Below are 25,566 nucleotides of genomic sequence, written 5' to 3'. Positions count from 1 at the left end.
TTGTATTAGTTGTACCATTTTATTGACATACGATTTTCATTTGTTTATTGTTATTATTTTAACAATAAACATAGTGAACAAAGCCCATCAACAAGTAATGTTCTTTTTTCCATCAATATGTTTAGATTGCCTGTCCATGTCAGACAACAAATAACAGAGGTAGTGTATTGGCAATTCATGATTCATATGGCTCTCAGTGTTCTTCCTCAGGAAACATATGGACAATGCATGTGAACGTTTAAGCCTTTCAAAATTGCACCACAAATTTAACTGTATATCCTAAAGACATAAAACCTTTTTTTTCAATAGACTTTTAGTCTAGCGAGTTTTAGAAGCCCAGATAGGTGAAGTGTGTAACTAATATGAAGGAGATTCCATTGCCAGTGACTGAATACTCAGCAATATATATTTTAAGATTATTCACTTCAAAATACATTTATTACCATTATTCGATTAGACAAAAAAACTCTCAAATAATAACATAAGTTAAAATATAAACTATTTCTATTATTTAAAAGCACACTTAAAAACCAAGCCATATAGTTGAATTGAGGCCATTTAAACGTCCTCCAGCATCCCATCATGCCAAATTAAGCGTGCTTTGCCGCTACTGTGACGTACAGTTCTTACGTGACGCAATAAAGGAAGTGCGGAAGCTGCGCCCACGTAGTCGCCATTAGGGTTCCATTTTGACAGTTGTTTGTTTAGTATTGACATTACAAGTTTGAGCCAAAATGGCGCTTGTGGCCACCTTTTCGTCAGCGTCTGTAATCAACCCGAAAATTGCTAGTCAGCTGACTGTGTGATCCAGCGGCTGGCGGTGAAGTAGGCAGCAGTCGGACGTTGGCTGGTTTTAACAGGTACGTTGCTGTGGTGTGCATTATGTATTTTGGGTAAGTTAGTGCGACTTCATCGGTGTTGCCTGGGAGGCGAGCATTCTTTAAGATGCTCTTTAGTCAGCTATACGATGCTTTGGTTTATTATTAAAGGAGACATGATTATTATTACAGTCTGCAGTTTTCGTGGCGATGATGTCAGTGTTGCAATAAATATGCGTACATGTAAAATTTCGTTAAGAGCCGAGTAATACTAATGCTGTCATTGCTCGAACGACTGGGAAGTGCAAGGGTACGTTATGGCATTTTTAATCGTGATAAATAAAGAAGGGCGTTGAAAGCTGAAGCGCTGGGGTGACAAGCAAGACGAACCCCGCTATAACAGGCAGCCTTGTGTTCCTAATGCGATAAGGACTGACAACAAATTATTAACCCGAATTGCGGTTGATTATATGAAGGATCAATTGACCGTTATTTCAGCCCACCGACAGAGGTTAAGATAAGTAGATTGTGAAAGGTGCAGTCGCACTGGAACCTGCCTTGGACATGCATGCATTCGTCGCGTAAAGGTCGAAGAGTGAGATTAAGATTTGTGATTTTAATGTCATTCATTTTTAATGATTGATGTTTTGTTATCAGTCTCCATGTAAAGGTTTAGTATAAATACTGACTTTCTCAGTGTTTTCCCGGAAATCTGATCTGGTCAGAATCATCTGTAGGTCATGTGCTCATTGGGAGGTCGGACATATGATTTGTCGTCGTAAAGGCAATTTATTGCCCAAGATAGACGTGTGATTCTTTTCAGTTTAGCACAGGAATGTAATAATGTGTATTTTCCAGTTTATTGTTCATCGTTTAACAGTTAATTTTTTCATCCACTGATAGTCCAGTATAGTTTAAAGCACAGAATGAAAAACATGATAGTCCAGTATAGTTTAAAGCACAGAATGAAAAACATGATTTTCCATAATCTTATGTGTTTTTACTTTTAATATCCTGAAAACCGTACAGAGTATGCTGAAAGTAAAAATCAACAACAGACTGGGGATAAACAGTCATTAGAGATAAATACTGTGAACCAAGGTCATCCATTACAGTATACATTAAGAAAACATAAAATTATGTGCCATACAGAATGCTTGTTGAATAGTTAGATAATAGTATAAGGGAAAAAAGCAAAATATAAATAAGATGTGCAAAGTTATTAACTATTTTTAAAACAGTATGTCACAATGGATCTTTATTTAGTACGGTGAAGGTAAACTTTGTGTATGCTTCATACAGTACCTCTATTTTATCTTTGGCCCCCACACAAGGTCTCTGTGAACTTTGCATACCCTTCCTTTGTAACTGTAAGTTTTTTCTAATTACTTAGATTTCTTCTCGCATTATTAATATGGCTATCTTGGTTATTTTGCATCTCTAAGTGGATGAGTGTGTGAGTGTTCTCAGCAGTATTTGGGCAGACCTTCATAGATGGGTTGGAGCAAATAATGCCTCCAGAATTTTTGCAAAAATAGAATACATTTTTCCAGAAAATAGGTAGTTATACTAATGCTGCATGCTGTGCTTGTTATTTTAGCTGTTGCCTGTGGAGTGGTGTTCGTGTGTGTGTGTATACATGCGCCTCAGCGGGGCTTTTTGCTGTTTCTTAGTTTGTTGTATTAAGGTACCACCTAGTTTGCCAGTTCAGGTGGAGTTCCATTGCAGAAAGAACTGATACCATGTTTGGGGGTTTTTGTAGTTTAGGAGGAGGTGAAGGTATTCAGGAAGTGATAGTCAGTATAGTTTTTATAATACTGCCTTACACATCAATCTCTTCAAGTGTCTGGTGTTTCATTGTACTTGCATTTGTATGTTTGTATGTATGTATTTTGTTGTTGATTTATCTAATGACAGTTACAAATCATATTCAGAAGACCAGTTGTTTCCTTATTCTTAAATTGCCTTAAAGTGATTCACTCACATAGTGATCTTTAAGTAAAACTATCGCAGAGAACATAAACATATGGAAGAAGATAATCTGCTGTGGCAACAGGAGCAGCTGAAAGAAGAAGAAGATGATGATTGTAGACTACTTTGTACATTTTTTATCTGATATTTTTATGAAAATTGCCTAGTAAATCTCAAGTGCAAAAGTCAGTTATTTATGTATTTCTTTGTTGGAGCATCTGCAGGTTAGTTGGCTTACAGAGAGTTAGAAAGGTGGTAGAGGGGTTTGAATCAACAGTGTTATGATTCATGGTCCAAACGGATAGCCACTGGCCCACAATTGTGATAAATCTTCAAAAGCAAACCTACACTCCTTTTGATTGTTTATTAACTAGTCACATGAATGCAAGCTAGACACCCTTTTTTCCAACCTGAAGACAATTTAGTTGGCATCATTTTAAGCACAGAAGAAACTGCTTAATCATGCAACATGTTTGCCACTTGACCATAATGTGAGCCTTGTTAAGAAAAGACGAGGAATGGAATATTAGGCTGTTGAGCCATCATACGGACCATTTGGTGAGAACTGTATTTATTAAAAGCTCTGAAAATATACAGAAGATATACTAACAGTTATTAATAATCAGCTGAGACCTGCAAATATAATATTTCCATCCTACTCATAAAATGACACTTACTCTGGAAAAAACACATTCGTGTTTCTTTGTGCTTGGTTCCTTTCTTAGTCATTATATGATTTATTTTTCCCCCCAAAAAGAGATACATATAAAGAGCAAAGTATTGCAATTCTAGAATGCCGGCTGTGTCATAAATTGACTTAGTAGCATCTGGCTACTTCCTCAAAATTACATTTTTTTTAGTGTGATGGATTTTGTCTTATCATTGTAGTGTGTCTTCAGATTTCTCTGTTTTAGAGAAAAACTTGCCTAGATCTGGATGTATGAGGACTACAGTGGCTGTAGGCATTCATTTCAGTCACTCTTTTAGACAGAGCCTATTTCCTCTTTACAGCCAGGGGCCTCTTGCTTAATTCACCATTTATTTTTTCTTTTTCTACATTTATCTTGATTGAATAATGTTAGTGTAAATGCGAAGTTCCCCAAAGATCTGTGTCCTTGTGTTAATAACCTTTGTTAAATACTTCCCTTTTTTCCCTTCAGCTTTTTTTAAATGGAAAGGGCTACCATAGAAATAATAATAAATTAGCTACATTTTGGAGGGCTATTTTCACTCATGTCTGTCCATCAGATCTGCTATGTTTTAAAAGCCAATATATTTAGGCGTTGAGAGAAAGATTGGGAGCATCTGCTGATAGCACGTTGCTGCACCCACCACATGATGAACCACCTGGGTTGAGACCTGAGTGCAGTGGAGCTCCTAACAAAATAATCGGACAAATTCCAACTCATTAAAATTCTAAAATCATAATCGGATAGTATTTCATTAGGAATTGGATTAGGGGTATAAACAATTTCATTATGTAGTTTTTGTTGTTTGTACTTTTATATTGATTTTTCAAAAGTGCCAAAGAACACAGGCTAACATTTTTGTTTCTATCATAAAATGACCCAACAAATATTAAGAATATATGTTACAGAAACTAAAAAAGGCTATTGTTTTTGCATTATCCCAATTGGACCTCTGTTTGATTTCTGCCAAGGGTACCTTTTTGTTAGGAATTTGATAATTTTTTTCTTGTTGGTGTAAAGAACATGGTACTTTATTGATTGGGAAATGTAAAATAACATAGCAAATGTTATTGTTAAAATGGGTGTACCTGATAGCTGACTCAGTACCACAAAGGGACAAATCCCATTTTTTATGAGGTAGGCTTTGATCCTAGCAACCTTACTCTGGATAAACAACCTCAATAAATGCTTGGCTGGAAGGTAGAAGCCTTTATCATTTACAGATAATTTTATATATCCTACAGAAGGAGCTATTCGTAACTCTTGAGATTTCAAAAGGCGCAGTTTGAACTGCAAATGTTCAGTGTAGCAGGTCTTAACAGTTTGCCTCCAATATTAAAGGACATTGCATATTGAAACTAAATTTGTTCAAGTTTGTGGTGTGAGGAAGGGAAGTGAATTGTAAATTTTGCACATTGGAAACACATGGCAGTAAGAAAGTATTTTTTTGCTCTAGTTAGGAAATCGAAATGAAGTAGGACAGTTTTGCCTCAGTGATTTCAGGCCCTAACACTTTATTCTGATTACATCTACTTATTTAATTCTGTTTGTTTTTAAACGTTTTCAAGAGAAGCCTTACGAGTGTTCAAGGGTAAAAGGAGGTATCTTCACTAAATCAGCATTGATAGTTCAGACTTTTTGTCTCTCCAAAACACAGCTATTTTTCACTTAAGACACTTTAGAGTGTGCTGTCTTTAGTGCAGTTCTCCTTGAAAATATTGTATTAGGAAAGAGAAGGAGGAAGTGGAGCATCTGGTGGTGGACGTGGTTGAAATATTGCATGATACAAAATGCTGAGTGAGATTAGTCATCGGATCAGCCGACTGGTACGATATGTTAAGCTGTATTCATTTTTCTATCAGTGTTCATCATTCTACAGACTAGGATTTACACCTATATCATTAGGACAGGTATTGTGCAAATTATTCACTCAGATTATTCGTATGAGCTTTTCTTGCATTTTTATCTGCTTGCTTTAATTTTTGACAAGAGCAAGAGAGTGTGAGCATCTTGTTAAACCATCTCTCGTATGTTTTGAGAGAAACAGCTCTTGCGCTGTTTTGGCCTCAAGTTGTCATCAGATTGTCTTTTAAACTGTTAAACAACATTTTAACTATCTAGTATCTTTCTCTCAAATATACATTTTTGTGGATACTACATATTAGATGTGTAATGCTATTTTCTGTACAGAATTCTTATGACTTTTTCCCCCGCTGTGGTTTATGTGGTTAAGTAAGCCAAGAGCTATCAATTCGAGTTTTCAAATAAAGTCTTACACAAATTGATTTGTCATGGACCATTTTTAGAATTACAAACAAAATACTGAAACCTTATTGCAGATGCAAAACAAGTCAGTTTTATGCATAGATCATGAAAGAAAAGAGAGACTAACAACAAATGTTATATGAAGGAAATTTGAAAAATTAAAAGAGCATTTCTATGGGGTTTTCTCTGTAGATATACTTGGCTTATTGCAGTGGATGTGAGAATGAACGTTTACTGGTTCGCACATATCTGTTGAAATGTACATTGTAGCACTGTGCTGAGAGTCTAATTGATGCATTATTCACATTTGGTAATTTTAGTTTTGTGCTCTCAATTATTGACAAGTTTTTCCTTCACAAATACAAACAAGTGCTAATAATGTAAAAATGGAGTACTTTATCTGAGGCTAAAATATTTTAGAGTGTGGAAAGTGTGAGAGCAGCAACCACAAGAACAGCCAAATTCTGTTATTTCAACTGTTGTTTGCCTAAATGTATAGAGCCTCAGTTAGGAATTTGCATTGTAATTAATTGTTATTGACCAAATTTAACTCTGGTTTCAGCTTTCATTTCTTATTAAATGCAGCTGCAGTTACTTTTAAGAGTTAAAATGATTACTAATGCCACTTGATTTCACCCTCACACAACCATGAGGCAAAACTTCAAATGTCCTATCATCAGAAAGGCAAACTTGTACTACTAAATGATCATATTCAAGTTGTAACTATATCTCAGATTGTCATTTTTTTACACTTTTCTGATGCCCTAATACAAGGTAAATTAAAACAAAAAAGATGTGGCATAATTACTTACTTACCATTTTTTAAACTTGGGAGGTAGAATTGAACTGGCAGCACTTTGTTGTGCCCTTAAGCACTTAAGACCACATTATCTGCCCAAAGTTCTTTCAATATATCGTTTTATTTAGAATGCATACTTGAACAAATAAAATGCTTTTTTTATCCATGTGTCACAAAATTATGTAAAGCATGAAAGCTGGGTTTGATTTTTTCATTTTCCCTTTCTTCTCATTTTCTGTCAGATGCGTTAACCCTTGGGTGTGTTAAGCACTAAATTAAAAATCAATCCATAGATTTTTGTTTTTTAAAGTATCCCAATCCGTTTACAAGATTACAGTAGCTAGAGCTTGTTACATCATTATTTAGGTGTATTTATATGCTTGCATATCTTAAAATGTGGGCGAAAACTGGCACTTGTTGCTACACCGGCCAAAATTTCAAATGTGTTTCATTCAACTTTGAGGTATTGAGAGTATTTTGAAGTCATTAATCATTGGCTTTCATTTACTAAACTGGATAGACAGTTGATCATCTGTGGACAAGAGTACATATTAAGAGTGTAAATTTCCACCTGAGTGTGGTCATCAATGGAGTCCTTTGGGGATGTGTGTTACAACTGTTAATTTGTATTGGTGGCTTTGAATTTGATATAGGACAACAGAATAGAATATAGGGAACAAGTTGTGGGAATCCTATAACCTGAAGGCCTGATAGTTTTCAAAAAATACTTAAATGACATATTTGGACAAAGTGATTTTTACATGCTTAAACTAGCTTGATAGATATATTGTATATATTAAATTGTATTACGTGTACTATGTAAGGGATATCATTTATTGTAAGTACAATAATGTTTTTTTTTGTTTTAGTTTTTTTTTTTTTGTTGCATTTTATCTAGTATTAAATGAGTAATTTTCTTTGGTCCATATTCACATGAGTACTTGATATGCTGGGTACAAAATAAGCTCTCAAGTAAGATTTATTTTGATGTTACTTTTACAATAGTACCCACTTTGATAGTGTGTGAAGTAATAACATGCTAACTTTAAATATTAATATTGAGATGTCATTGGTATCTGCAAGATCAGGTATATATATTTTGTTTTTATTTTCACATTGTCGTGTACAGTTCACTTGAGATGCCCATTGTTGCTATAAATGTTCAGCCAGACTATGGATTGTGTTTCCTTATTGCCATCATCATTAATAGTGTGTTCTGTTAGTAACAATGACAACAACAGACGTCTTATTTATTCAGATCTTGAAGATAAAAAAATGTGAAAATTGCTCAAACACATGGCAAAGTATATAGAAGCTGTTTCCCAAAAGCCTGTGTTTCTGGTATTACATGGCAAATTCTGAGTCTTCTCAAATCTGGGAACATCGGGTCTGTGGTACTTCATGTTGGGGTAAATGACATTTTTATGAAATCCTAAAAAGAGGATATATCAGCACTGGCTAAAGCTGTTCAACACTTCGCACCTGAATCAAGAATAATTATGTCTGGCCTCGTTCTGACTTTTAGAAGAAGCTTTGAAATCTTTAGCAGAGTTTTGTCTCATAACTCCTGGCTGGCGTCATGGTATGAGGTCCAAAATATTGCTTTTGTTTAAAACTGGGATTTGTTTTAGGAAAGACTGATTTTTTGACAAAAACAGTATGCATCTTAGTTTCATTCATGCTATGTGAAAATCTAAGTTGTGTTTTAAATGATTATTGACTAGCGAGCAACATAATTCATGTAAACAATTGTCCAGTCCCACCATCCGGAAATGACCATCTATCTGCGGCAGCCAGATGTTACATTGGCGTCCCCTTAACCTGGTACAGTCACTTGGGTCCTCAACAATGAGGATCCTGTGAGCCGGATCACCCTCAAGGAATTGCGCCACATGGCCGTAGTGCCGTAATTGATGCTTCCTGTCAATGCAGGTAATGTGCCTTATTCAGCACTCTGTGAGCAACTGCTCATTTGACACAAAGTCAAACCAGCGGTACCCAAGGATTCTCCGAAGAGACACAGTACCGAAGAAGTCTAGTCTTCATCTTCGGTCACTGGATAGCATCCATGTCTTGCAATCATATAGCAAAACAGGAAGCCCCAGGACTCTAAAGACTTGGACCTTCATCCTTTTGCATAGATTTTGGGAGTGCCACACACTCTATTCCAGCGACCTCATGACCCCCCATGCTCTCCCAATCCATCTACTGACTTCATAGAAAGAGTCATTAGAGATGTGAATATCACTGCCAAGGTAAGTAAACCTCTTGACAAGGTTGACACTCTCTCCGCAGACAGAAACACTGCTGATGGCTGTGCCTTAAAGATCATTAAGGGCCTAGATCTTGGTTTTTATCCAGGACACTCGCAAGCCCAGACACTCAGACTCCTCACTCAGTCTCTTGATAGCCCCAATCAGATCACAGCATCGTCGGCAAAGTCAAGATCAGTGAATATTTCTTCACCAACATTGCCCAATACCCAGTCCATGCAAGCATTGAACAGTGTAGGAGCAAGAACATCAACTGATTTGAATGCCTTATGAAAATTGACAAAGGCTGGTAATAAACTCTGCTGATATTTGTGTTTGCACTCCATGAGAACCCTCAGTGCCAGAATGCAGTCGATGGTAGACTTCTTAGACATAAAACCAGACTGCTCCAGTCACTGGTAGGTGAGCCAGTGATCACAAATCTTATTGAGGAAGACCCTAACAAGGACCTTACATGGCACCCAGAGCAGTGTTATCCCCATATAGTTGCCACAATCCAGGCGATCACCCTTCCCTTTCCAGATAGGGATGACAAGTCCCATTTTCCAGTCAGTTCACCCCGAATACCACAGATCCCTGCAGCCTTCCCTTCCCTCAGCTGGTTCACCGCCTGTGTAATCTTAGTGAGATTGGGTGGTTCACAGCTAATTGGAGGATGAAAATGCTGCTGCAAGACTCCTCACCAGGGTCCTCCTGTATAAATGTTGCATACACCCATTTCCACGCTCACATTGCAATGTATAAAAACTAAACTTGGCGTAAAGCCATGCACATTTTCACACCAGCTCAATCCATTGCGTACACAAGTTTTCGGCTCAGTTTTGCAAAATGGCTGCACCCAACATCAAAGCAGTGCTACTGTTCCTGTGTGGTTTACAAGACACATCTTCATCAAATACACTGAAATTAACCACATAATGTTCCTTAGTTTAATGCATCTAATTGTAATCAAACTGTAAGAATATAATGGTCCACGGAATGGGCAATCTATTCCAAATACCATATCTGCTTTAGTATTGTTACTCTCAGTGCACCACTCGGAGTATTTTAACCCACTGTTTCTGAGTGTGAAATCACAGGTCTGCAGCAGCTGATTGGAAAGAGGATTATCGGGATGAAACATCTAGCACATGCTGCCTCAGCCATGCACACAGTCAGAGCCATTCCTTTATAGACCTCGCGGATCACAAACTGTTTCATCCCAAGAGCTCTAAATGCACTCAGTTATTCCATCAAGTGCTCCAGGTAGAGCTGTTTGTACTTATAAGTACAATTACCTCACTGTAAACTTGCACTACAGTTGTAGTATTGCACGACCTGAGTCACTTTATGAACCATTTCACTATCTGCACTATTTGTACATTTATATTGTACTTATGCTTTCACATTGTATATTTTTCATTTTTTATTCATATTATTATTATTACTGTTTATAATTTTATAGGAAAATGAATTAATGAAGGATTTCAATATTGAATCTCATTGTACCATACAATAAAATAAAGGAATTCAATTCAATAGAAGAAAGCACGTATTTACATATGATGACGACTGGCTTCTAAGTCGATTTAGATTTCCAAGCACTATCTTCTTGGAGTTCTTGATATAATTTTTAAGATGAAAGTAAAGTATGTATATTACAGTATACAGATCAATTTTTAGCTTCATTTAAATAATGGATACTGTTAATAATTTAACGTTTGGGCACGGTGGTGCACCGGTAGCAATGAGCTGGCACCCTGTTTAGGGATTGTTCCTGCCTTGCCCTTTATACTTGTTGGGACTGGCGCAACCCTGCATGGATAGGTGGATGGAGTAATTAAACATGCATTATGAAGATATTTCAGTGTTTCTTAAAAGTTTTGAAGAATTGGCATTCTAATCATACAGATGGCTTTACATTTATTACAGTGCTTGTATGGCAGTTGGTTACTTGGAGAAAGAAAAGGAAGGACTGGAATTTGTTAGTACGTTTGAAAGAGACAGTACTGCTGCAATAAATTATTTCATTGAGGGTCGTGCATGGTTCAGGAAGCACCTTGTGGGAGGCAGGAACAATCTCTGGATGGGGCACCAGCTCGTCGCTAACATTGCGCCACCATCCCCCCATGTTTAATACATACTTTAATTCCTATCATCATGAAAATGATATCAAGTATACATCTTAGTATTTAAATTGTTCAGAGAGATGTAATATTATGAATGTAATGTATTCTGCGTCCAGTCGGCATAAGAGAAAGCTCTTTTAAGAAGCACGTAGAGATTCATGCACATAGAGTACATAGAAGGACACATGGAATACAAAGCATTTAACGTGCTATTTTAGTTATGATGAGATTTGAGAAACTAGTTAAATAAATGATTTTAAGATGAAGCTTATGACGTTCTGCTTTAATGATTATGTGATTTAAAGTGGAAATTTCAAGATTAAAGTTGACATTTCGGCCTTTTTTTCCACTGTGTCCCTATTTTTTTTTTCTTCTTTTCTCTGTACACTAATACACTTCCATATGACGTTTAGACGGTGGGCTACGACTCACTTTTTCAGAGAGACTTTGATATTTGACCACTTATTTCGGGCACTGTGCGACTTTCTGAACTTGATCTTCTGAGTTTCTCCACACTCTGTCACTCGATCAACTTCTTTTTGTTGTTTGTACCACTGCTTAAATCAACAAATAGTACATTTTTCCTTGCCTCTACTTGGTATTCACTGAAATTCTTCTTTTTTTCCCCCGTGTTTTTGCCATTGTCTTTTCACAGAATGCTGAACTTAATGGGCTATTTATATTGATTTGCATATTCAAAGAGGCGTAATTCTGGGAGGAGTCAGGGTGGGGCGGCAGGCATGTCCATGTATTTATGTAGTGGAAGAACATGCAAGCTGACAGATTTATGCATCTGGATTTTTTGTGTGTAAGCACATTTCTGTTTTTGTCTGCACACCATGTTTTAGTGTGAATTGTACGCTTGGCATTAAACTTGAGGCCCCAGGTCTAAATTCTGTTTGCATATCCACCCCTATTTTAGCCTCTTTACATTTACTGCCAGTTACAGTCCATCCAGAAAGTATTCACAGTGCATCACTTTTTCCACATTTTGTTATGTTACAGCCTTATTCCAAAATGGATTAAATTCATTTTTTTCCTCAGAATTCTATACACAACACCCCATAATGACAACATGAAAAAAGTTTACTTGAGATTTTTGCAAATTTATTAAAAATAAAAAACCTGAGAAAGCACATGTACATAAGTATTCACAGCCTTTGCCATGAAGCTCAAAATTGAGCTCAGGTGCATCCTGTTTCCCCTTATCATCCGTGAGATGTTTCTACAGCTTAATTGGAGTCCACCTGTAGTAAATTCAGTTAATTGGACATGATTTGGAAAGGCACACACCTGTCTATATAAGGTCCCACAGTTGACTGTTCATGTCAGTGCACAAACCAAGCATGAAGTCAAAGGAATTGTCTGTAGACTTCCGAGACAGGATTGTCTCGAGGCACAAATCTGGGGAAGGTTACAGAAAAATGTCTGCTTCTTTGAAGGTCCCAATGAGCATAGTGGCCTCCATCATCCATAAGTGGAAGAAGTTCGAAACCACCAGGACTCTTCCTAGAGCTGGCCGGCCATCTAAGCTGAGCGATCAGAGGAGAAGGGCCTTGGTCAGGGAGGTGACCAAAAACCCGATGGTCACTCTGTCAGAGCTCCAGAGGTCTTCTGTGGAGAGAGGAGAACCTTCCAGAAGGACAACCATCTCTGCAGCAATCCACTAATCAGGCCTGTGGTAAAGTGGCCAGACGGAAGCCACTCCTTAGTAAAAGGCACATGGCAGCCCGCCAGGAGTTTGCCAAAAGGCACCTGAAGGACTCTCCGACCATCAGAAACAAAATTCTCTGGTCTGATGAGACAAAGATTGAACTCTTTGGTGTGAATGCCAGGCGTCACGTTTGGAGGAAACCAGGCACCGCTCATCACCAGGCCAGTACCATCCCTACAGTGAAGCATGGTGGTGGCAGCATCATGCTGTGGGGATGTTTTCAGCGGCAGGAACTGGGAGACTAGTCAGGATAAAGGGAAAGATGACTGCAGCAATGTACAGAGACATCCTTTATGAAAACCTGCTCCAGAGCGCTCTTGACTTCAGACTGGGGCGACGGTTCATCTTTCAGCAGGACAACGACCCTAATCACACAGCCAAGATATCAAAGGAGTGGCTTCAGGACAACTCTGTGAATGTCCTTGAGTGGCCCAGCCAGATCCCAGACTTGAATCCAATTGAACATCTCTGGAGAGATCTTAAAATGGCTGTGCACCGACGCTTCCCATCCAACCTGGTGGAGCTTGAGAGGTGCTGCAAAGAGGAATGGGCGAAACTGGCCAAGGATAGGTGTGCCAAGCTTGTGGCATCATATTCAAAAAGACTTGAGGCTGTAATTGCTGCCAAAGGTGCATCGACAAAGTATTGAGCAAAGGCTGTGAATACTTATGTACATGTGATTTCTCAGTTTTTTTATTTTTAATAAATTTGCAAAAACCTCAAGTAAACTTTTTTTCATGTTGTCATTATGGGGTGTTGTGTGTAGAATTCTGAGGAAAAAAATGAATTTAATCCATTTTGGAATAAGGCTGTGACATAACAAAATGTGGAAAAAGTGATGCACTGTGAACACTTTCCGGATGCACTGTAGTTACAGGATCCAGTTTAAGATCCTACTTTTAACTTGTAAAGCTCTGAATGGTGTGACTCCAGTATATGTTAAAGATATGTTGAACTTTTCTCATACAGGCTTTCTATGCTGTAGATTAAAAACAAAAGGGGACAGAGTCTTCTCTGTTATGGCCCCGAACTCTGGAATGCCCACCCCTTGATATTAGAACATCTAATTCTGTAACTACACTATTAAAACATATTTTAGATAAGCATTTCTTTCTTGTTACTTTATTTTTATATCTTTTTATCATCTACTTTATCTGTTTTTTATGATGGCTTGCTAATTTTATTCTCTTTTTGGTTGTTTAATTTTACATGAAATATTGTAATGGTTTTTTGCTCTGTTGTTAGAAAGCATGTTGTGCATATCACTTGAAAAGTGCTCTATAAATAAAGTAGTAATAATAAATGTTCAAATGAGAACAACTGGCCACACAGTTCACTCAAAGAGGTGATGTTTGATTAATCAAATATCTGCCTAAGGACACCATCAGTATTCTGCCAAACTTCCATCTTCTTCCTACTCCCCTTTGCTGATTTTTTGATAAAAAAAAAAATGCACATTTTGTTCTTGTAAACCTGTCCTCCTCCCACTAGTGATCCAGTAATGTGTTATTTGCGTCAGCCGATATATACTACACATTGAAACAGTTAAATATTTTGTCTTGTCTGTATTTTATATGGTTTTGGCTATCTTATACTGTTTTAAACTGTTAAAAGCAAATTTTCATTGTGTGCCCTGATAAGAGATATAGTTTAGTGTTATCTTCAGATGCTGTTTGTTTTCCCCATGCTTTCAGCATTTTGATTCACTTCTCATTTTACTAGTAAGAAAACATAAGTCTTGGCTGACAGACTGTTCATGCCCAATAGGAACGACTGAGACATTTTTTTGTTCCAGTGTCAATCTGAAAATTCTACTCTGAACAGAAATCTTTTGAAATAGAAAAGGCATTTACAGGTTTATGCATGCTAGTGTGGACTTAGCCTAAGAGTTGTAATCTGTGCCATTTTTCCTGGGTCTTTTTACAGTTGTCTGTGCCTTTTGCAGCTCCTGTGGTAGAGAGCACAAATTTCACACAGACACTGACTGATCTAAGATTAACATAGTCTGTTGGATCTGTGTATCAACAATGCTAACCACTGCACCACCATGCAGCCTTTTGTTACATGGATCCATCTATTCATTTTTAAATCAGTTTTTTTGAGTTATGTGTAACTGGAACACAGCCTGACATAATTGTGCGCAAGTAATAAACCAGCATTGGACAGGGTGTCTGCCTGTCATGGTGTCCCTTGAAATTTGGGATTTGCATTCTGACTTGTTTTGATAAGTGAATATCCATAAGGTTTAACAAACAGATATCTGCAAAAATGAAGGGGGGTACACCTCTTCTCCTTGCAGAATAAATACCATGCAAAAGGTTATTTTATTCTGCATGCCGAGCTGAGGATAGAACAACACAAAGTTAATAAAAATGCTTCTCACTAATATACGCACATTACTGAAATGTACAATGTATGTTGATGTTTATTTGTCTTGAAAGAGTAGTAGAATTTTTGGCTATATAGATTAGCAGGCATCTGTAAATAATGTGTGATTCTCACAGTCCTGTGTTGAAATTTAAACTGTGGCAATCAAGCAATGGGCCTTATACATTTGAATGAGTTTTTTGGGAAGAGATATCATTCTCTGGCTCAGCGTAACTCACTAGTTTTGCAGACATTTCCTTCCACAAAGTTGAAGGATAGCATGTCCTCTGCAGACATTTTTGTAACCAAAGTAAAATCTTGCATATAATACATGCAATTTTCACTCATTCTAGTTTTCTAAAAAATGGGGTACGCATTATACACGGCACATAATTTTAAAGTAATATTTTCTCACATAAAACATCTGTTGTCGCATGCAGTGCGCTGTTGCTGTGTGTTAGCTGCCTCTGGCTGCAGTGACATTGAAAATGGTAGTGCGGGGAGGTGAGCAGCTGCTGGGCTGTTTTCTGAAAAGCACACAAAGCAATGGTTTTACACATAAAGCAACATAAAATGTCTTGAAAAGTTGTAATAAATGTAATAAATTTAATTTTCCAGTTGAAGTTTACTCATAGTCTTCTGTTGTTGAAGTGAGAGCTTAACAGAATGCTTCAGGCTTGTTGTTGAAAGTTTGGCTTTACATATTTTGCACACATATGCTTGCAATATAAAAATATTGACAGACCTGACTTTTCTATTTTTTTTCCCTCTTCTTGTGTGGCAGTTAGGGATGTCATTAAAAATGATATTTCGGCATTAATTCTGCACTAAACTTTTTGAAAACCTATAATTCGGTACTAATTCAGTATTAAACTTTCAAAAATGTAACAGTACCGGCTTTTTTTTCCCCCAGTATCAGTACTACCAAGAAAACTGGTACTGCACTCATGCATGACAGAATACCTGAGAAAAGCTGAGTAAAAACAACATATAAAAATTTCTCCCTGTGGCAATGATAAACATATATCAAAAGAGAAACAGCAGAGGTCCTGTCTGGAAATGCTTTTGTATTTGCACATAAGAATTTCAGCTTGCAGTTCTAATAATCTAACGTTATTAAAAAAAAAAACACAGGATTGAATTATTGCCACTTTTATATCGTTATGGAATTACTTTAGGAACAGATTTTTGTGTGCTTTGAGGAAAAAAAATAACGTCACTGATCAAATGAGGTGTAATCGTTTAACCTATATTGTCATGTGCTTGTAAGAGTAGTTGAAATGAGATTAGTCACTTTTAAATAGTCTCCTACATAGCCCTGATAGGGCTTCACATTCATTCACTGATTGTAATGGGCATTTTTACTGATGTTCATTTTCCAATTCTGGATTTATATTTTAAAGCTGTTGTTACTGTTAGCATTTATGTACTGTATTACTGAAAAAGACACAATGCTGTTCATGTCCATAAATGGAGGTCCTTTAATAAAAAGTCATTGAGGGGTATTTCTGTTTTTGCCCTTTGTACTAAGGTATCGAGTTTGGTAAATCTTCAAATATGAAAATTCTGGTATCATGACATCCGTAGTTGCAGTAAGTTTATAGAATACCCAAATAATGATTATGGTATTTGAATACTGGCACCACAAAGTGCTTGCCAATGTTTTTAACAACCTATGCATACCTCTTGTTGTAATGTTTCATTTTAGGTATAATGAATTATCCCACATTATACTGTTAACATTGAAAACAGATTATGGTGGTAAAGTATTGCCAGTCTGTGAAGTGATTATTTCATCAAGTACAAACCATGCAATTCTTTTTGCAGGTGACACTTAAAGATGGAGTTCTCAAAGCTTCCCAAAATACGTGATGAAGAGCGGGAAACTGCTTTTGGATATGTTCATGGAGTTTCTGGACCTGGTGAGTTTTTGTATCTGCTAAGCTCCATCTGAAATGTTTATTTCAAATGACTTTAAATTATTGCAAATTAAGCTTGATGCAAATCGTGAAGAAAACACAATATCCCAATAATAATAATTGCATCACTTTTGGACATATGTTAGCGGTATCAGTGTTATGCTGTATTATACAGTATATTCTAGGGATGTCAATGTAATCTGTTTAAACATTTATCTGATTTGAAGATGAAAATTGTTCAGAGTTTCAGCGTGTAGATTAGAAATTAACAGCACATAAAGCCCGTCTCCTCCCTCCCCCTAGCTGAAATGACAAACTAATCAGACAGTCTTTCAAATAATTTATCTACTCAAAATTGTATAAACTATTGTACACATAACAAATAAGATGTTGTGACATTTACAAAATGCTTGAAATATTAATATCAGTGTACTTTTTAAACTGGTATTTTGACCTCCCCAAATAAAATTTCACACTCAGCCACCCAACAGAGTCTGAAATTCCCCCTTTTGTTAAATTTAAGGGTGGGGATTTTCCTCCCAGTTTCAACAATGAATTTCAAGACCTGTAGATAGGCACTGATCATTCTGTCAAGAACCAGAAAGGCACATAGTGGTGCAGAGGACTAGAGGAGGGCGAGGGGTACCAAGACTAAAGTAACTTGTGCATTTAAAGTGTTTAAATAATCACGCATGTGAAGTGGCCTGGTTCAACTTTTTACATGCTTTGTGCAAGGTAGAACTCTCCAAAATCTCTCCAAGAGAAAAGTTGTAAAAGTTGTCATTAATAATTGTAATTGATCATCTAGTGATCTGCAATCCTCTCTCACCATGGTTAATATTTATGATGTGTTTGTATGTCTTGGTGCCCTAATAGCTAAGAACTGGCAATTACTTGTAGATTCTAACAATTATCTGTGTGAAGTGCTCCTTGGCACAAATTTTCACAGAGGACCTCTAGTAGAGTATTCACTATATAACTGAAATAATACTACTGGATCTAGTTTGCCACTGTCCTTTGATCATTTTGAAGACATTGGTTAAGTTCTAATAAAGTCTTTGTGCAAAACTAAAAAAGTTTAATTCCATAATTCTGTCAGAGTAGGATACACTACTTGTACTGTACTAAATATAAACAAACACTGGCAGTCTATCAGAGGTTGCATTTGATTTGATTTAGTTGTGCAAATTTGATTTAGAGAATCAAATCTGCCGTTTAAAAAGTGGCTTTGTTGAAATTTTACTTTCTCTGTAAAGCACATTGCATTTGGGGGAGTGAATGGGTAAATGTAGGAGCTGGTGGAGCTTAGGTAGTATTTCTTTTATTTTCCTAAATGGTTTTTAAACTCAAATTGGTTAAATTTTAAATGTACTTTTATTCAAATCCTTAGGTGCAACAGTCAATGTCTCATCCACAGACCTAGACCGACAAGAGTTTTCCATGTGTAAATGTAACAGTTACATCTTGAATGTTTTATGAAATTTTGATTTTTATGCTTCTCAGATTTACATTGTTTAAAAATAGACTTTTAACTCGGTTCAATTCAATGACATTATAATTTTCAGAACATTAATATGTATGCAAGGCTCTTTTATTCTCCTTAAAGCTTTTCCACATGCCACACAGCTTTTATCACGTGTGATGGACATTTTATCACCGAATACAATGTATTCAAGAATGGGTTGAAACAGTGCAGGTAGTTTGCACTGTAAAATGAAGAAATGTTCTTTCTTTCTTTAAATGAGAAAAATAAGGTTTAAAGATAATTCAAAAAATTGAATTGGATGCTTTCATCAGAGACAATTCATTTTTAATATTCTAATTGACTTAATTTTAAATGTTTTACACTTATCCATTAACCAGAGCACATTTGTGAAACCTCAGTGTGTTTGTTTTAATATATGCAACACAAGTCTTCCAGTAGCAGTTGAATATACTGTAAATACAAGAGAAAGCAACTACTGCATAACTAAAGGGACCTTAATCCTGAAGGTTTGTAAGATAATTTCACCTGCACTTCTGTTGTGAACAAAAAGTAAGCAATAAGCTGGCTATTTTCCAATATTCCTTTGAGTAAAAACAATACATTTTATGTAATGTGCTTTGAAATATATTGTTAAAATTATTAGTGTAGATTGGCAAAATTTGTCATAGTCATGTTTGCAACGGCTACCATCTGTGAGTAAGTTACAAACTTCAATATGTCTGCGCGAGGGTGATGCCCACTATCACCCAGTAGCCGTCCATCAACAAACATATTGTTTCTTTTGACACTCCGCTGAATTGGTTCAGATAAAGACATCATAGGTGGTTCCAGGCTACTTTCCCACAATTTCCTTAAGAAGCCTTTGCTGTTTGAAAAATCATCTACATGTTTGATGCAGAGAACCTTTACGGCAGGTGTAATGAGGCTGCAAGAGGTTGGGTGTATGAATAGGTATCAGTTACAGCCCACTGGGTTTGTGAGGTGGTGGTCTGAAACACACACGATGCAATAGGTGGTGTTCTGGATGGGTTGTACTATATCCAAATGTATCAATCCCCCTTTCCACTCCTTCCATTTTTTTTTACTTATTTCTCCTTAAAACATTTCTGTTAAAGTAAAGCTTGCTACAACCTTAGCACATTAGAGTTCAAAACTTTTAAAGCACATAGAAATATCATCATCTTTTAAAACTGTAGTTATTAACAGTAAAAATTATTCAAACTCAACAAAATGTAACGCTATAAACGCCATAATATATTTCATCATGATAATGATGTAATCTCAAATATAAGTCTTAGTATTCAAAATGTTCTGAGAGCTGTCATAATGCAAATTTAATATATTCTATTTGGAGACCACTATCTGTGGCTATGGTTGGCATAAGAGGAGGCCCATTTATAAAGCATTTAGTGAGTCTGTCGAGAAACACAATATAAAGGATTTAACATGCTACTTTAGTTATGATGGGCTTTGAGAGTGATTCTTATCAATTGATCTTAAGATGGAGTTTACAATATTTCTTAGTGTTATGATGCTTTTGGGAAATGCAGTGTGATACTGCAGTTGGATTTGCACCTACATATGCATGTATATATGCATATATAAAGAAAAAATAAAGCTCAACATTGTCATCTGAGGGAATACATTAGCTGATTAATGAGAATATTATGAAAATAGTTTCCTGTTCTACATAGATTAATTGCATGTTTTGTCTTCACTGCTTGTTATGCAGATTGAATGGTGAAAGGGATAGCCCTCTGAGTTATATAATGCTAATCCTTTGCATTACAAGCTCAGGGGGGTTTGGTTAGTCTTAGTGATAGGAGCTCAGGCGAAGCATAGAGAGATAAAGGGCTCAAATTATTGTGGACTCTGAGGATAATTTGATCTCAGGGAGGGCATGGTGCCACAGTGGTTAGCACTATTGCATCACAGCTCTGATCATCACATTTTTGCTTTACCATCATAATCCACTCAAAACCAGTTCAGCTACTCCTTCCAAATTTTGCAGGGTTTCATTAAATTCATTAACACTTTCATGTTTTTACTGAACTCAAGGTGAATTCAACTGGGTTGACTCATCACTAATAACTACAAGACAATTATAGCATGTTTTTTTTCTTTTCTTACAGTTGTCACCGCTTCCAACATGGCTGGTGCTGCCATGTACGAGCTGGTGAGAGTTGGCCACAGTGAACTGGTAGGAGAGATCATCCGTTTGGAGGGAGACATGGCAACAATTCAAGTCTATGAAGAAACGTGTATCTTTTTAATATAACAATATCCATCCATTATCCAACCTGCTTTATGGCCCTGCAAATTTTATTTTTTTTAATATCTGCTATTCAAGCCTTCATATTGAAAAACATAAATACCTTTAAATTCAATCATTCATTTTAAAAGTACAGTACTGCTTTTTAGGTCTAGAATTAATACTGTATTAAGCATCATTCAAAATAAAAACGTGTTATTTTCTTATTTATTTAAAAAAATCTCATGAGCTCCTCCTATTTTTTGATGTAGTTACTGAGTGGCAGAATTGAAACAACAGCGGAAGTGAGAAACAAGGCAATCTTTGCTAAAATGATAATTATAATAGTGGTAATATTCTGGCCGTGAGCAAAAGGCAGCAATTTACCATGACACTTTGGACTTTTCCTAGTAAGCGTTTAAAGTGTTCTCCATGCTTTCTCCATTATGTCTGTACTTTTTGAAGTATTAAGTAAGGTGCAAGTAATTCTCTCACAATCCCAGAACTATTGACAGAAAACACAGTAATACATCAGCTATATTGAGATCAAGTACATGCTGTACATGTATAGAACTATGTAGTAGCAGTGTTAAATGCTGCAATGTCTAGTTATAAAGGTAATCATCTTACAATACTGTTTCTTGGTAAGCTCAAAATCTTGTACTGTTACTACAGCCCATTAGAAATGCCTAGATCGTGAGTTGAACAGTCATGTCAACAGCAGAATAAGATTGATTGGGGCCAGATTTTTGGTCAAGCTTGGTGGTCATCCCAAAGTGTATGTTATCCAAGTGTGACCATTAGACCATACTGTTTATAATGTTTGCACAGAAGCTCTTGAATAACTTGTCCAGTGGTCAGCTGTACAGTCTGGATAACATTCTTGCTCAGCAGAACAGTACTGTAGGTATCATTGTGTCTAATCACCATGCTGTTCTGTCATTAAGCTCTGATTTTTATATAAGCTGAACCTCTGTGAATGGTCACACAAGTGTGTTTTCTAATAGACATTTGTGAGCAACGTACTAATTCTTCATGTATATTATGAACACATATTGTTTTCCTGAGTGACATCTAGCTGGTGTTTCAGTTGGAGATCCTGTGCTTCGGACAGGGAAGCCTCTTTCAGTGGAGTTAGGACCTGGCATCATGGGATCTATTTTTGATGGTATTCAGCGTCCCTTAAAGGATATCAATGACCTGACCCAAAGCATTTACATCCCCCGAGGAGTTAACATTGGTGCCCTGAACAGAGATATTAAGTGGGAGTTTTCACCTTCCAAGAACCTCCGGGTAAGCTACTGCTTGTTCAATTTTACAGTCAATTAGGTAGTAAATTGAATTTACATTTCTGCTTATCCTGCCATCATCTTCTTCCTAGGTTGGCAGCCATATTACTGGAGGGGACATCTATGGTGTGGTTTTGGAGAATTCCCTTATCAGACATAAACTGATGCTTCCACCTCGCAACCGTGGCACTGTGACTTATGTGGCTCCAGCTGGAAACTATGATGTCTCGGTGAGGATTGATCAGGAACTTTTTTTAAAGTATACTGAACACATTTTGTTATAAACCTAAGCAAATTATATTTTTTTCCAGTTACTTGTGTTGAGGGCGATCTGTTATCTTTGTTAAAGACCAATGTTTATTGACAGCCAACTTGCATCATATTTACTTTATAACTTTTTATTTTACTATATCAAAACAATCAAGTATACACCTACAATGGATATAAAAAGTCTATATACCCCTGCCAAAAGTACAGATTTTGTGTAATAAAAAAATGAAACCAAGGTAAATCCTGTCAGAACTTATTCCACCTTTATTGCAAATTTGCAGTTTTATACAAAGAAGGTGAAAACAAATCGGAAACTGTTTAGTAAAAAATGAAAAAAAATCATTCAAAAACCTGTTTGCATTAGTGTGCACACCCTTTAATAATCAAGGATGTGATTCATCATTCAGAATCAACTATTCATAATACGTTTCATCTCAAATAGTAGTTAGTATACACCTGACATCAATTAAAATGGTTCTGATTGAGCTCAGATAAAGTTTGTCTGTTCTTGTAGGACAATTCTGATATCCACTTGCTTGTAACACATTCCAAAAGCCACCACCATAAACCTTCTCTTAGGCCTTCCTCTTCTCTGGCAGCTCTATCCTTAGCATTCTTCTCCCAGTATACCCAGCATCTCTCCTTTGCACATGTCCAAACCAACGCAATCTCACCTCTCTGACTTTCTCTCCCATCTGTCCAACTTGAGCTGACCCTCTAATGTACTCATTTCTAATCCTGTCCATCCTCGTCACACGCAGTGCAAATCTTAGCATCTTTAACTCTGCCACCTCCAGCTTCGTCTCCTGCTTTCTGGTCAGTGCCACTGTCTCCAACCTATGTAACATAGCTGGTCTCACTACCGTCCTGTAGACCTTCCCTTTCACTCTTACTGATACCTGTCTGTCATAAATTACTCCTGACACTCTTCTCCACCTATTCCACCCTGCCTGCAGTGTCTTTTTCACCTCTCTTCCACCTTCGCCAACTCTACTTCCTGCATCCTCACCATTCCACAGACCTCCCTCTCATTACCATATGTATTCTGTCTTGTTCCTACTGACCTTCATTCCTCTCCTCTCTAGAACATACAGTATCTCCACCTCTCCAGGGTCTCGTCAACCTGCTCCCTATTATCGCTACCGATCACAATATCATCAGCAAACATCATAGTCCATGGGAACTCCTGTCTAATCTCGTCTGTCAACCTGTCCATCACCATTGCAAATAAGAAAGGGCTCAGAGTCGATCCCTGATGTAATCCCACCTCCAACTTGAATGCATCCATCACTCCTACCGCAGACCTCACCACTGTCACACTTCACTCGTACATATCCTGTACAACTCTTACGTACTTCTCTGCCACTCCCGACTTCCTCATACAATACCACAGCTCCTCTTAAGGCATCCTGTCATATGCTTTCTCCAGGTCAACAAAGACGCAATGCAACTCCTTCTGGCCTTCTCTAAACTTCTCCATAAACATCCTCAGAGCAAACATTGCATCTGTGGTGCTCTTTCTTGGCATGAAACCATACTGCTGCTCACTAATCATCACCTCACTTCTTAACCTAGCTTCTACTACTTTTTCCCATAACTTCATGCTGTGGCTCATCAATTTTATTCCCTTGTAGTTACTGCATTTCTGCACATCCCTCTTATTCTTAAATATTGGCACCAGTACACTACTTCTGCACACCTCAGGCATCCTCTCACTTTCCAAGATCCAATTAAACAATCTGGTTAAAAACTCCACTGTCATCTCTCCTAAACACTTCCATGCTTCCATAGGTATGTCATCTGGACCAATGGCCTTTCCATTTTTCATCCTCTTCATAGCTGTCCTTACTTCCTCCTTGCTAATCCATTGCACTTCCTGATTCACCATCTCCACACCATCCAACCTCTTCTCTCTCTCGTTCTCGTTCTCTTTCTCGTTCTCTTCATTCATCAGCCTCTGAAAAGTACTCTTTCCATCTGCTCAACACACTCTCCTCGCTTGTGAGGACGTTTCTGTCTTTATCTTTTATCACCCTAAACTGCTGCACATCTTTCCCAGCTCGGCCCCTCTGTCTAGCCAATCGGTATGGGTCCTTTTCTCCCTCCTTAGTGTCCAACCTCTCGTACAACTCATCATACGCCTTTTCTTTAGCATTTGCTACCTCTCTCTTCACCTTGCGCCTTATCTCCTTGTACTCTTGTCTGAAGGTGTTTCAACTAAGTATAAATATTTAGAGGGTGTGCACTCTAATGCAACCAGCTTTGTATTGATTGCAATTTTGCAATAAAGGTGGAATTATAGTTCTGACAGGATTTATCCTGGTTTCATTTTTAATTACACAAAATTTGCACTTTTGGCAGTGGTGTGCACACTTTTTATACCCACTGAATATGGAGAAAAATAGTCTAATTGCACATAAAGGCAATTAATGTGTTGCATGCCCACCAGGATTATGTGAGTATCCTGGCTGTGGCAGAAGCCCGGTTTGTTAAAAAAAGAAAAATTACTTACATAAGTCCACTTATGATGGTCTCCTGTAATAAAAATATCATTAAAAAATATTAAACAACATCAACAGCCACCATAAATCCGAAAATAATGATGGAGCCTGTGTCTGCCGAGATTGTGCTACTAAGCTTAGAAATGTACTTTGAGCTCATCAACATAAATTATCTATTTCTGAAATACTGAGAAAGATTATTTGAAACAGGAGAGAGAATATTGCAAACACTCGAGCATTTGTGTCAGGAAATTTATCTTTGTGTACGCTTCCACTGTTTTCTACCTGTGGTTGCTGGATGCGTGTGCGAAGCAAACGTATGTGCAGGCTAACTGAATGCAACCTGATATTTGCAAACTATGAAATACTTAAGGGTTTACATGACCACATAACTGAGTTACTTGCAGAGAAATCTCCATGTGTTAACCTGGCTTCACTAATCAGAAAAAAGGTATATGTGGGATTTTTGAAAGTGGCTTTCTATAAATAAGGGAGTTATTAAAGCACATGTAAACATACTCTGTGTGTAGGATACATTAATCACAATCAAGACTTAATACCCTACCCTTACTCAATGCGGCAAGCCATTTGATACAAAAAAGTATGTTATAGTTTGTATTATTAATTATAACATCAGAAGTTAAAGAGAAACATAGGCTGAAGACCAGCAGGCTTACTTTAGAATAGCATTAATAACATATTGCTAAAATCTGACGAAACAACACCAAAAAAAAAAAAAATCTTATTTTAGATAATACCAGCTTAGTTATCCAGTGCTTGCAGGGTAAGAAAATGGAAAGGTAGAACAGTAATTAACCAAACTCTGTTACCTTGAAACATGTTGAA

General features: G+C 37.0%; 1 protein-coding gene across 3 annotated transcripts in view; it reads left to right on the top strand.

Moving 5' to 3' along the window:
* Positions 1–754: 754 nt before the first annotated feature.
* The window catches only part of atp6v1ab (ATPase H+ transporting V1 subunit Ab), a 47,839-nt gene continuing 23,027 nt past the window's right edge, over positions 755–25,566 (top strand). Inside the window, exons 1-5 of one of the 3 annotated variants that reach the window (XM_039744101.1) lie at positions 755–860; positions 16,832–16,926; positions 20,542–20,670; positions 21,739–21,953; positions 22,042–22,179. In XM_039744101.1, the coding sequence (XP_039600035.1) occupies positions 16,845–16,926; positions 20,542–20,670; positions 21,739–21,953; positions 22,042–22,179 (564 nt within the window). In that variant the 5' untranslated portion in view covers positions 755–860; positions 16,832–16,844. The other 2 variants (XM_039744102.1, XM_039744103.1) reach the window with 2 other exon arrangements.

The sequence above is a fragment of the Polypterus senegalus genome, chromosome 2 (assembly GCF_016835505.1).
Source record: "Polypterus senegalus isolate Bchr_013 chromosome 2, ASM1683550v1, whole genome shotgun sequence".
Lineage (NCBI taxonomy): Eukaryota > Metazoa > Chordata > Cladistia > Polypteriformes > Polypteridae > Polypterus > Polypterus senegalus.
Note: the sequence above shows the minus strand (reverse complement) of the source record. Positions and strands in the feature narration are given on the sequence as shown.